The 15,399-nt window shown below is 40.3% G+C and overlaps 1 protein-coding gene across 1 annotated transcript in view; it reads right to left on the minus strand.

The window, feature by feature from the left end:
- The window catches only part of LOC124012706 (NACHT, LRR and PYD domains-containing protein 3-like), a 51,014-nt gene that overhangs the window by 34,699 nt on the left and 916 nt on the right, over positions 1 to 15,399 (minus strand). The window contains 6 exon segments of the mRNA XM_046326598.1: positions 303 to 467; positions 737 to 910; positions 988 to 1,161; positions 1,245 to 3,045; positions 3,143 to 3,309; positions 3,560 to 3,882. Coding sequence (XP_046182554.1) covers positions 303 to 467; positions 737 to 910; positions 988 to 1,161; positions 1,245 to 3,045; positions 3,143 to 3,309; positions 3,560 to 3,810 — 2,732 coding nt within the window. The 5' untranslated portion in view covers positions 3,811 to 3,882.

Below are 15,399 nucleotides of genomic sequence, written 5' to 3' on the forward strand. Positions count from 1 at the left end.
CTAGAGACATACAGGTCTTCTATCATCCCTACTGCATATAGAACAGAGAACAATTCATTACTAGAGACATATAGGTAGTCTATCCTACCTACTGCATACAGAACGGAGTACAATTCCAACAGGATATCAGAGATGCAGAAGAAGAGTATTCATGTGGTGATGATGTATGCTGTGTTGGAGTGCTCAGCCTGCTGAGTAAACGTCCCCTTAATTCTACCATCATGTCCTCATGTTACTGACCCTACTACACTACATATGACACAACCGCTGCTCTCACTATCAGGACATCTATTCTGACTTACTTCAGTTTATATGTGGGATCTACCAGAGCAGCTGAAAGCAGTCCCCCTGCAGAGTCTCCTGGGTGATTGTAGCTCAGGTCCAGCTCTTTCAGGTGGGAGGGGTTTGACCTCAGAGCTGAAGACAGAGCAGCACAGCCCTCCTCTGTGACCAGACAGCCAGACATCCTACAGAGAGACACAACAGCTGTCTAGGTTGGTGTACGGGTGTCAATCATCTTGTAGGACACCAATTCATTTGTATTCATTTGTACACGACACAAATATTGTGATGAAGCATCAGATTGAGAGTTTTTGTTTTATTAAGCTCAGTACCGACCTGAATGTAACAGCTATACTTACCCAAGTGTGTGTAGTTTACAGTCTGGATCCTTCAGTCCAGCAGACAGCAGTGTAACTCAGCCCAGTACCAACCTGACTGAAACAGCTGTACTTACCCCAGTGTGTGTAGTTTACAGTCTGGATCCTCCAGTCCAGCAGACAGCAGTGTAACTCCTGAGTCCTGCAGGTCATTGTCTCTCAGCTCCAGTTGGTTCAGTTGTGAGTTGGGTGAACTCAGGACTGAGGCCAGATCTGAACAGCAACCCTCTGTCAGACCACACTGACCGAGACTAGAGGGCAGAAGAACACATGATTAACACGTATAAAACATCCACATAATATCTCATACTGAAGATATTTAACTCACACTAGTGTCTGTATGTTGCAGAGTGGACTGGTTAGTCCAACACAGAGCAGCTCCACTCCTCTGTCTCCCAGGTCATTGTAGCTTAGGTCCAGTTCTCTCAGGGGGGAGGTTGGTGTCTGCAGAGCTGAGGTCAGAGTCTCACAGGATTTATATGTGAGTTTACAGCCATGCAGTCTGGAGAGAGGAGATAATCTGTTAGATATACAAGTCCTACATTAAAATCATACTGTACACATCAACTCAATAACAGAACTTACAGTGCTCTCTTGCAGGTTCTCACTACCGGCAGCAACCTCTGATAACCTTCCTTTGACGTGTTGTATGTCTTCAGGTCAAACTCCTCCAGCACCTCCTCTGACATCAGTAACAGGTAGGCCAGGGCTGAACATTGGTCAGGTTCTAGCTCTGTTTCTGAAAGAGTTCCTGAACGCAGGGAGGTCTGCATGTCTTCAACTAGAGAGTTGGCACCAAGTTCATTCAGACAGTGGAACAAGTTGATGATCCTTTCTGGTGAGGATTCCTGGTCGATCTTGTATGAAAGGTACCTGATTGTTCTCTCAACTGTTTCTTCATTGGTCTCTGTTGTTCTTCCTGTCTGTGTCAGAAGGCCTCGTAACAGATTCTGATTGGCCTCCAGTGAGAGACCCAGAAGGAAGCGAAGGAACAGGTCCAGGTGTCCATTCTTACTCTTCAAGGCCTGGTCCACTGCTCTCCTGTGTAAGTCAGACAACTGGATTGACTCCTTCTCTTCATCATCACTCATGGGGGAGAAAACATTTTCCTTCTTGCCCAGACATGATTCTAAAGCATGCACTGCTGCTAGAAATTCCTGAATGCTCAGATGCACAAAGCTGTAGACCTTGTCTTGGTACAGCCCAGATTCTTCTTTAAAGATCTCTGTACACAATGCTGAGTACTCTGATGCCTCTGTGACATCAAGGCCACACTCTCTCAGGTCCTCCTCATAGAAGATCAGGTTGCCCTTCTGCAGCTGTTGGAAAGCAAGTTTAGCCAGTTTCAGGATCATCTCTTTGTCTGACTGAGACAGTTCCTTTGGGTTCGTCTCTGTGGCTTTGTTGTACTTCTTGTTCTTCACAATGATTTGGATGAGAATGAAGTGTGAGTACATCTGGGTCAGAGTTTTGGGGACTTCATCCTTCTCTGCCTCTTTCAGCATCATCTCAAGGACAGTGGCTGATATCCAACAGAAGACTGGCATGTGGCACATGATGTGGAGGCTCCTTGATGTCTTCATGTGTTTGATGATTTCACTGGCCAGGTTCTGATCTGTGATTTTCTTCCTGAAATACTCCTCCTTCTGTGGATCATTGAACCCTCGTACCTCTGTCACCTGGTCAACACACTCAGGAGGGATCTGATTGGCTGCTGCAGGCCGTGAGGTTATCCAGAGGAGAGCAGAGGGAAGCAGATTCCCCTTGATGAGGTTTATCAGCAGCACGTCCACTGAGGTTGGCTTCGTGACATCACAGCACTTCTCATTGTTTGTGAAGTCTAGAGGAAGTCGACACTCATCCAGACCATCAAAAATGAAAACTGTGTTGGTTTCAGCATCTTCAATGCTGTCAATTTCTTTCAGCTCTGGGAAGTAGTGGGAAAGAAGTTGCATCAGACTGTATTGGTCCTTTTTCAGGTTTAGATCACGGAAAGGAAGAGGAAACATGAAATGAACGTCCTGATTTGCTTTTCCCTCTGCCCAGTCAAGGATGACCTTCTGCACAGAGACTGTTTTTCCAATGCCAGCGATTCCTTTTGTCAGCACAGTTCTGATTGGTTTGTCTTGTCCAGGTAAAGGCTTGAAGATGTCGTTGCATTTGATTGGTGTCTCTTGTGTGGTTTGTTTCTTGGATGCCATCTCGATCTGTCTAACCTCATGTTCATTATTGAGCCCTCCACTTCCACCCTCTGTGATGTAGAGCTCTGTGTAGATGTCCTTGAACAGACTTTGATTTCCATGGTGTCCAATTCCTTCAGATATGTGTTGATAATTTTGTTTCAGTTTTGCCTTAAAGTCTTGTTGGACTGTCAGCAGAGTTTGACCTGTAGGAAAACAATGAGAGTTGGGACTCATACGTTTGTGTGTTTTATAATGCCCTTCGTACCATTATTTGTAATATTATATGAAACACAGTCTTACTTCTTCTGTCCAGAAGGTTGTGTGTGATCTTTAATGCATCCTCACTGTCCAAACTCTCCACTTCATTATTGTCATCTGGTAATGGTTCCTGGCTGAAAGCAGTTGGCTGATCACTCTTCATTGATAGCAGGCTGGTTGTAGGTGACTCTGCTCTGGGCTTCTGGACACTGAACAAAACAGGGAGACAGATCACCTCATCAATATTACATTAATACCTCATCTACTTCATTTTAACAACTGTATAATGGAACTTCTAGAAGTCCTGATGTTTCTTTTAAAGCTACAGTCTGCAATTGGTAAATCCCTGTTTGGCCTTTTAAATTAATTATGTAGATCTACATTCCATGTAATTTGGGATCACTTTTCATTAGTTAGATTTTTTTAATAGCAATGTATATTTTGCAATTAATCTCTTACCTCTTTGAACTGGTGTCTTGAGTCATTTTAGAGGCAGTGGTTTCCCCGTCTCTCTCCCCAGAGAGACTCATTTTAGAGGCAGTGGTCCCCTCCTCTGTCTCCCCAGAGAGACGTATTTTAGAGGCAGTAGTCCCCTCCTCTCTCTCCCCAGAGAGACTCATTTTTGAGGCAGTGGTCCCCTCCTCTGTCTCCCCAGAGAGACTCATTTTAGAGGCAATGGTCCCCTCCTCTCTCTCCCCAGAGAGACTCATTTTAGAGGCAGAAGTCCCCTCCTTTCTCTCCCCAGAGAGACTTGTTTTAGATGTAAGTCACAGCTCACTCAGCTACAATAAGAAATAACAGAACAATATGTCTGAACATTGAGGAACCATTAACAATGACAATACTTTTATTGTCAGAGGTCAGAGTTCAGATACTTCTTGTTGCATTTAAACATACACAGTCCAATATTATTAATTTGGTTTGGATCCCCACGAGCTGACTCCATAACAACAGCTAGTCTACCTGGTTGGATCCCCTGACTCCATAACAACAGCTAGTCTACCTGGTTGGATCCCCTGACTCCATAACAACAGCTAGTCTTCCTGGTTGAATCCCATGACTCCATAACAACAGCTAGTCTACCTGGTTGGATCCCCTGACTCCATAACAACAGCTAGTCTACCTGGTTGGATCCCCTGACTCCATAACAACAGCTAGTCTACCTGGTTGGATCCCCTGACTCCATAACAACAGCTAGTCTACCTGGTTGGATCCCCTGACTCCATAACAACAGCTAGTCTACCTGGTTGATCCCCTCCATAACAACAGCTAGTCTACCTGGTTGGATCCCCTGACTCCATAACAACAGCTAGTCTACCTGGTTGGATAGTCCCTGACTCCATAACAACAGCTAGTCTACCTGGTTGGATCCCCTGACTCCATAACAACAGCTAGTCTACCTGGTTGTCTCCATAACAACAGCTAGATCCCCTGACTCCATCAGCTAGTCTACCTGGTTGGATCCCCTGACTCCATAACAACAGCTAGTCTACCTGGTTGGATCATAACCCTGATTCCATAACAACAGCTAGTCTACCTGGTTGGATCCCCTGATTCCATAACAACAGCTAGTCTACCTGGTTGGATCCCCTGACTCCATAACAACAGCTAGTCTACCTGGTTGGATCCCCTGACTCCATAACAACAGCTAGTCTACCTGGTTGGATGATTCCCCCTGATTCCATAACAACAGCTAGTCTACCTGGTTGGATCCCCTGACTCCATAACAACAGCTAGTCTACCTGGTTGGATCCCCTGACTCCATAACAACAGCTAGTCTACCTGGTTATCCCCTGATCCCCTAGACCTCCTCCATAACAACAGCTAGTCTACCTGGTTAGATCCCCTGACTCCATAACAACAGCTAGTCTACCTGGTTGGATCCTGACTCCATAACAACAGCTAGTCTACCTGGTTGGATCCCCCTGACTCCATAACAACAGCTAGTCTACCTGGTTAGATCCCCTGACTCCATAACAACAGCTAGTCTACCTGGTTGGATCCCCTGACTCCATAACAACAGCTAGTCTACCTGGTTGGATCCCCTACCTGGTTGGATCCCCTGATTAGCTGACTCCATAACAACAGCTAGTCTACCTGGTTGGATCCATGTCTCCATCCCCTGATTCCATAACAACAGCTAGTCTACCTGGTTGGATCCCCTGATTCCATAACAACAGCTAGTCTACCTGGTTGGATTCCTGGTTGACTCCATAACAACAGCTAGTCTACCTGGTTGGATCCCCTGATTCCATAACAACAGCTAGTCTACCTGGTTGGATCCCCTGACTCCATAACAACAGCTAGTCTACCTGGTTGGATCCCCTGCTAGTCTCCATAACAACAGCTAGTCTACCTGGTTGGATCCCCTGACTCCATAACAATAGCTAGTCTACCTGGTTGATCCCCTGATCCCTCCATGAGTCTACCATCCATAACAACAGCTAGTCTACCTGGTTGGATCCCTGATTCCATAACAACAGCTAGTCTACCTGGTTGGATCCCCTGATTCCATAACAACAGCTAGTCTACCTGGTTGGATCCCTGACTCCATAACAACAGCTAGTCTACCTGGTTAGATCCCATGACTCCATATTCCATAACAACAGCTAGTCTACCTGGTTGGATCCCCTGACTCCATAACAACAGCTAGTCTACCTGGTTGGATCCCCTGATTCCATAACAACAGCTAGTCTACCTGGTTGGATTCCCTGTCTCCATAACAACAGCTAGTCTACCTGGTTGGATCCCCTGACTCCATAACAACAGCTAATCTACCTGGTTGGATCCCCATTAGCTGACTCCATAACAACAGCTAGTCTACCTGGTTGGATCACATGTCTCCATAACAACAGCTAGTCCACCTGGTTGGATCCCCTGATTCCATAACAACAGCTAGTCTACCTGGTTGGATTCCGTGACTTCATAACAACAGCTAGTCTACCTGGTTGGATCCCCTGATTCCATAACAACAGCTAGTCTACCTGGTTGGATCCCCTGACTCCATAACAACAGCTAGTCTACCTGGTTGGATCCCCTGTCTCCATAACAACAGCTAGTCTAACTGGTTGGATCCCCTGACTCCATATCAATAGCTAGTCTACCTGGTTGGATCCCTTGACTCCATAACAACAGCTAGTCTACCTGGTTGGATCCCCTGATTCCATAACAACAGCTAGTCTACCTGGTTGGATCCCCTGATTCCATAACAACAGCTAGTCTACCTGGTTGGATCCCTTGACTCCATAACAACAACTAGTCTACCTGGTTAGATCCCATGACTCCATAACAACAGCTAGTCTACCTGGTTGGATCCCCGGACTCCATAACAACAGCTAGTCTACCTGGTTGGATCCCCTGATTCCATAACAACAGCTAGTCTACCTGGTTGGATTCCCTGTCTCCATAACAACAGCTAGTCTACCTGGTTGGATCCCCTGACTCCATAACAACAGCTAATCTACCTGGTTGGATCCCCATTAGCTGACTCCATAACAACAGCTAGTCTACCTGGTTGGATCCCCTGACCCCATAACAACAGCTAGTCTACCTGGTTGGATTCCCTGTCTCCATAACAACAGCTAGTCTACCTGGTTGGATCCCCTGACTCCATAACAACAGCTAGTCTACCTGGTTAGATCCCCTGACTCCATAACAACAGCTAGTCTACCTGGTTGGATCCCCTGACTCCATAACAACAGCTAGTCTACCTGGTTGGATCCCCTGACTCCATAACAACAGCTAGTCTACCTGGTTGGATCCCCTGACTCCATAACAACAGCTAGTCTACCTGGTTGGATCCCCTGACTCCATAACAACAGCTAGTCTACCTGGTTAGATCCCCTGACTCCATAACAACAGCTAGTCTACCTGGTTGGATCCCCTGACTCCATAACAACAGCTAGTCTACCTGGTTGGATCCCCTGACTCCATAACAACAGCCCATTTTTGGGGGGACATCAATTACAGCAAAGTACTTCATTAATTGTTAACCAGAAATGATTTGATATTGATATAGACTTGCCTGCGTTGGGTCTTTAAAGCTAGAATCCTTAGTTGCTACATCCATTTTTGGACTTATCATTAATTCATATACTGTGACTTAGTTGCTACATCCATTTTTGGACTTATCATTAATTCATATACTGTGACGACCCTCCCACTCTGTCTGCCGTATTTCCTTATTAGGATGCCGGTGGGCGGCGTTTGGAGGGTCGTCAGCTACATGGGAAACACCTGGGCCCAGTGTGTCCAAGGACAAATACACCACTTCCCCATTCTTGGAGGAGACTCTCTCCCTTTTGTTACGGGCTTTGAGCCGGTTCGTGACAATACTGATTCAATCTTGAAGAATAGAACTTATAAATGCCTCATGAGTTCAGTTCAACTGTCGTACTGCATCAGAACCCAAAATATAAGCTTGTTTTACCCCCAATGTTTGTAAACAATCACCATAGCCTTAAAACATGGTTAAAACTGTAATTTAATGTTGATATCATGTATGGTCAGTCCTTGCATCCATAGCTTTGTCTATGAATCCGTCGATAACGCCCTTCCGCATCTGTGGTTGAAGATGGCAGAGCTTCAACAGTGTTTGTCAGACCACGAGACATCCCGAAAAACGTTTTTCTCACAAAATCTTATGTAGCGTCTGAACGGTTTGTCCTACAAACTATTAATGACCTATAAACTATTATGACCTACAAACTATTAATGACCTATAAACTATTATGACCTACAAACTATTATGACCTACAAACTATTATGACCTACAAACTATTATGACCTACAAACTATTATGACCTACAAACTATTATGACCTACAAACTATTAATGACCTACAAACTATTATGACCTACAAACTATTATGACCTATAAACTATTATGACCTATAAACTATTAATGACCTATAAACTATTATGACCTATAAACTATTATGACCTACAAACTATTATGACCTATAAACTATTAATGACCTATAAACTATTATGACCTATAAACTATTATGACCTATAAACTATTATGACCTATAAACTATTATGACCTACAAACTATTATGACCTATAAACTATTATGACCTACAAACTATTAATGACCTATAAACTATTATGACCTACAAACTATTAATGACCTATAAACTATTATGACCTACAAACTATTAATGACCTACAAACTATTATGACCTACAAACTATTATGACCTACAAACTATTATGACCTACAAACTATTATGACCTACAAACTATTATGACCTACAAACTATTATGACCTATAAACTATTATGACCTACAAACTATTATGACCTATAAACTATTATGACCTACAAACTATTATGACCTACAAACTATTATGACCTATAAACTATTATGACCTATAAACTATTATGACCTATAAACTATTATGACCTACAAACTATTAATGACCTATAAACTATTATGACCTACAAACTATTATGACCTATAAACTATTATGACCTACAAACTATTAATGACCTACAAACTATTATGACCTATAAACTATTATGACCTATAAACTATTATGACCTACAAACTATTATGACCTATAAACTATTATGACCTATAAACTATTATGACCTATAAACTATTATGACCTACAAACTATTATGACCTACAAACTATTAATGACCTACAAACTATTATGACCTATAAACTATTATGACCTATAAACTATTATGACCTACAAACTATTATGACCTATAAACTATTATGACCTATAAACTATTATGACCTACAAACTATTATGACCTATAAACTATTAATGACCTACAAACTATTATGACCTATAAACTATTATGACCTATAAACTATTATGACCTATAAACTATTATGACCTACAAACTATTATGACCTATAAACTATTAATGACCTATAAACTATTATGACCTAGAAACTATTATGACCTATAAACTATTAATGACCTATAAACTATTATGACCTATAAACTATTATGACCTACAAACTATTATGACCTATAAACTATTATGACCTATAAACTATTATGACCTACAAACTATTATGACCTATAAACTATTATGACCTACAAACTATTATGACCTACAAACTATTATGACCTACAAACTATTATGACCTATAAACTATTATGACCTATAAACTATTATGACCTATAAACTATTATGACCTATAAACTATTAATGACCTATAAACTATTATGACCTATAAACTATTATGACCTACAAACTATTATGACCTACAAACTATTATGACCTATAAACTATTATGACCTACAAACTATTATGACCTACAAACTATTATGACCTACAAACTATTATGACCTACAAACTATTATGACCTACAAACTATTATGACCTACAAACTATTATGACCTATAAACTATTATGACCTATAAACTATTATGACCTATAAACTATTATGACCTATAAACTATTATGACCTATAAACTATTATGACCTACAAACTATTATGACCTACAAACTATTAATGACCTATAAACTATTATGACCTATAAACTATTATGACCTACAAACTATTATGACCTATAAACTATTATGACCTACAAACTATTAATGACCTATAAACTATTATGACCTACAAACTATTAATGACCTATAAACTATTATGACCTACAAACTATTATGACCTATAAACTATTATGACCTACAAACTATTATGACCTACAAACTATTATGACCTATAAACTATTATGACCTATAAACTATTATGACCTATAAACTATTATGACCTACAAACTATTAATGACCTATAAACTATTATGACCTACAAACTATTAATGACCTATAAACTATTATGACCTACAAACTATTATGACCTATAAACTATTATGACCTATAAACTATTATGACCTACAAACTATTATGACCTATAAACTATTATGACCTATAAACTATTATGACCTATAAACTATTATGACCTACAAACTATTAATGACCTATAAACTATTATGACCTACAAACTATTATGACCTATAAACTATTATGACCTACAAACTATTATGACCTACAAACTATTATGACCTACAAACTATTAATGACCTATAAACTATTATGACCTATAAACTATTATGACCTACAAACTATTATGACCTATAAACTATTATGACCTATAAACTATTATGACCTATAAACTATTATGACCTACAAACTATTAATGACCTATAAACTATTATGACCTACAAACTATTATGACCTATAAACTATTATGACCTACAAACTATTATGACCTACAAACTATTATGACCTACAAACTATTAATGACCTATAAACTATTATGACCTATAAACTACTATTAACTATTATTATTACCTACCATATTAACTATTATGACCATATTATATTGTATTTATAATAACAATACCATATAACATGTATATTCGATAGGCAATGAGTTGAAAATCTACAAACCTCAGATTTCCAACTTCCTGGTTGGATTTTTCTCAGGTTTTCGCCTGCCATATGAGTTCTGTTATACTCACAGACATCATTCAAACAGTTTTAGAAACGTCAGAGTGTTTTCTATCCACATATACTAATGATTTGCATATATTAGCTTCTGGTCCTGAGTAGCAGGATGTTTACTCTGGGCACGCTTTTCATCCAAACATGCTATCCCCTATCCCGAAAAGGGTTTAAACCTAACCTTAACCACACTGCTAACCTTGTGCCTAACCATTACCTCAGATTAAGGATAATTAACGTGGTACACTAGGTTAGGATGACTAATGTGGCAGGTTAGGATAATTAAAGTGGCAGGTTAGGATAATTAACATGGTAGGTTAGGATAATTGACGTGGTAGGTTAGGATAATTAACGTGTTAGGTTAGGATAATTAATATGGCATACTAGGTTAGGATAATTAACGTGTTAGGTTAGGATAATTAATGTGGTAGGTTAGGATAATTAACGTTGTATACTAGGTTAGGATAATTAACGTGGTAGGTTAGGATAATTAATGTGGTAGGTTAGGATAATTAACGTGGCAGGTTAGGATAATTAACGTGGTAGTTTAGAATAATTAACGTGGCAGGTTAGGATAATTAACGAGGTACACTAGGTTAGGATCATTAACGTGGTAGGTAGGTTAGGATAATTAACGTGGCAGGTTAGGATAATTAACGTGGTAGGTTAGGATCATTAACATGGCAGGTTAGGATAATTAACGTGGCAGGTTAGGATAATTAAAATGGCAGGTTAGGATCATTAACATGGCAGGTTAGGATAAGTAGCGTGGTACACTAGGTTAGGATCATTAACGTGGTAGGTAGGTTAGGATAATTAACGTGGCAGGTTAGGATAATTAACATGGCAGGTTAGGATAATTAACATGGCAGGTTAGGATAATTAACATGGCAGGTTAGGATAATTAAAATGGCAGGTTAGGATAATTAAAATGGCAGGTTAGGATAATTAACGTGGTAGGAGAGCGAAATGTTTCAACAACGAGAGTTTCTATTGGACAAATTCAGGTAGTTCCCTCTCCTTATCATTTAGTGCAGGGATGGAGAACATTGATAAGGTGGGGGCCTTACCGTCAGTCATCATGAGGGGCCTCAGTGTCTCGTGGGTCTGCATACCCACATCCATACACCCCCATGGGTCAGGAGAAAACCATTTCAGTTTTACAGATGATTCTACTCATGTTGCCATGGGGACATGTTGCCATGAGGACATGTTGCCATGGGGACATGTTGCCATGAGGACATGTTGCCATAGGGTGGAGGTAAATGTTAACAGTTTTTAATATGATAACTGATGATCAATGGGACCCACCCCGTTTAGCCACTAGACTAATTTACCAATCTAAAAACATGTAGCTAACATTGGCTAATAGACTGACTGCTGATGCTCAACCACATTTACAAACTGCACCGTGTGTTTTCTATTATTCTAACGGTGTACAGGAAGTTGAGACCCAGACTGAGTTCCAAAACCATGTTTTTTATTATTGGTTGCGGGCCACCAGTTGCACGTTCCTGGTTTAGTGAAGAGACCCATGTTCTGATTGAGTTCACTTGAGGTGCGATCCGTTTATCTCGCCCGGCGCACCGGAGTTTTCATTCTGAGAAAAGTCGTGCTGATGATTCAACCCGGGGTTCACAACGCGCATAGACGAGCCGGTGACGTTATATCGAGCGCATCTGCAGTTCGCCAAACGGACCACCGCCTTCCTGATCTGTCACCAGAAAGCTTTAAACTTAATATTTGATTTAGACCTACATTTAAATAGTTTATATGCACATTGTTGAACGTCACATTTACTTGACATTTGATTTAATGACAGCTATACATAATTCCGATGCACGTCTTCTTTCAGGAAGTGAAAGTGAGCCAGTTTCCTCATAATCACCTTAATAATGTGCTGTCATTCACCGATAACAATAATACCTCTACCTCATAGCCCTGTAGCCTATAACAATAATACCTCTACCTCATAGCCCTGTAGCCTATAACAATAATACCTCTACCTCATAGCCCTGTAGCCTATAACAATAATACCTCTACCTCATAGCCCTGTAGCCTATAACAATAATACCATACCTCATAGCCCTGTAGCCTATAACAATAATACCTCTACCTCATAGCCCTGTAGCCTATAACAATAATACCTCTACCTCATAGCCCTGTAGCCTATAACAATAATACCTCTACCTCATAGCCCTGTAGCCTATAACAATAATACCTCTACCTCATAGCCCTGTAGCCTATAACAATAATACCTCTACCTCATAGCCCTGTAGCCTATAACAATAATACCTCTACCTCATAGCCCTGTAGCCTATAACAATAATACCTCTACCTCATAGCCCTGTAGCCTATAACAATAATACCTCTACCTCATAGCCCTGTAGCCTATAACAATAATACCTCTACCTCATAGCCCTGTAGCCTATAACAATAATACCTCTACCTCATAGCCCTGTAGCCTATAACAATAATACCTCTACCTCATAGCCCTGTAGCCTATAACAATAATACCTCTACCTCATAGCCCTGTAGCCTATAACAATAATAATACCTCTAGCCCTGTAGCCCTCATAGCCCTGTAGCCTATAACAATAATACCTAGCCCTACCTCATAGCCCTGTAGCCTATAACAATAATACCTCTACCTCATAGCCCTGTAGCCTATAACAATAATACCTCTACCTCATAGCCCTGTAGCCTATAACAATAATACCTCTACCTCATAGCCCTGTAGCCTATAACAATAATACCTCTACCTCATAGCCCTGTAGCCTATAACAATAATACTCTACCTCATAGCCCTGTAGCCTATAACAATAATACCTCTACCTCATAGCCCTGTAGCCTATAACAATAATACCTCTACCTCATAGCCCTGTAGTCTATAACAATAATACCATACCTCATAGCCCTGTAGCCTATAACAATAATACCATACCTCATAGCCCTGTAGCCTATAACAATAATACCTCTACCTCATAGCCCTGTAGCCTATAACAATAATACCATACCTCATAGCCCTGTAGTCTATAACAATAATACCTCTACCTCATAGCCCTGTAGCCTATAACAATAATACCTCTACCTCATAGCCCTGTAGCCTATAACAATAATACTCTACCTCATAGCCCTGTAGCCTATAACAATAATACCTCTACCTCATAGCCCTGTAGCCTATAACAATAATACCTCTACCTCATAGCCCTGTAGCCTATAACAATAATACCTCTACCTCATAGCCCTAGCCTATAACAATAATACCTCTAGCCCTGTAGCCTATAACAATAATACCTCTACCTCATAGCCCTGTAGCCTATAACAATAATACCTCTACCTCATAGCCCTGTAGCCTATAACAATAATACCTCTACCTCATAGCCCTGTAGCCTATAACAATAATACCTCTACCTCATAGCCCTGTAGCCTATAACAATAATACTCTACCTCATAGCCCTGTAGCCTATAACAATAATACCTCTACCTCATAGCCCTGTAGCCTATAACAATAATACCTCTACCTCATAGCCCTGTAGCCTATAACAATAATACCTCTACCTCATAGCCCTGTAGCCTATAACAATAATACCTCTACCTCATAGCCCTGTAGCCTATAACAATAATACCATACCTCATAGCCCTGTAGCCTATAACAATAATACCATACCTCATAGCCCTGTAGCCTATAACAATAATACCTCTACCTCATAGCCCTGTAGCCTATAACAATAATACCTCATAGCCCTAGCCTATAGCCCTGTAGTCTATAACAATAATACCTCTACCTCATAGCCCTGTAGCCTATAACAATAATACCTCTACCTCATAGCCCTGTAGCCTATAACAATAATACCTCTACCTCATAGCCCTGTAGCCTATAACAATAATACCTCTACCTCATAGCCCTGTAGCCTATAACAATAATACCTCTACCTCATAGCCCTGTAGCCTATAACAATAATACCTCTACCTCATAGCCCTGTAGCCTATAACAATAATACCTCTACCTCATAGCCCTGTAGCCTATAACAATAATACCTCTACCTCATAGCCCTGTAGCCTATAACAATAATACCTCTACCTCATAGCCCTGTAGCCTATAACAATAATACCTCTACCTCATAGCCCTGTAGCCTATAACAATTACCTCTCTCAGCCCATCACATTGGATCTTATTGATTAGGCTAATCACTATGAATCAATACCAATGTAAATAAGCCAAAAAAAATAATAATTATTGGACGTTTAAATCAATATTGTATTAACTTGGCGGATGTCTTAACCCCTAAATCACCTCTCTCTTTATGATGAACTAACTTCTCAAAAATACTTTTCTACATTACATTGTAAAAGAAAGCTACAAACCTCTGAAACATGTTTCTTCGACGACAACGTCCGTTACTTCCTCTACTTCCTTATACAAATATTTCCTGTTTCAACTAGTGATGGTCGTTCGGTAACGACAGGTTGTTTTTGACCGGATCTTTTTGGTGAACGTCGGTAACCGAATTGCATTGGTGAAAAAGCCGTTCATTTCGCTCCCTGGTTTACATTCAGCTACGAGGTGCTTTTTGAGCTCAAAACAACCATTACCTGCAGATAAGTTACACAATAATTCTCTAAAGAGGGTGAATCCTTACTGCAGAAACAATAAATAGTGGACCGAGCGCGTCATTCTTGTCAAGGCTTTGTTGTGCGTAAAAAACAAACAGTTGATCTAATCATTTAAATAATAGTTATCCAAAAAAAAAACGCCCACTTAATTATTTTGCCAAAACTTTTGTATTTTCCTGATGTATGAATTTTAGTGACGTTGCCAGTTC

The sequence above is a fragment of the Oncorhynchus gorbuscha genome, linkage group LG24 (genome assembly GCF_021184085.1).
Source record: "Oncorhynchus gorbuscha isolate QuinsamMale2020 ecotype Even-year linkage group LG24, OgorEven_v1.0, whole genome shotgun sequence".
Taxonomy (NCBI): Eukaryota; Metazoa; Chordata; class Actinopteri; order Salmoniformes; family Salmonidae; genus Oncorhynchus; species Oncorhynchus gorbuscha.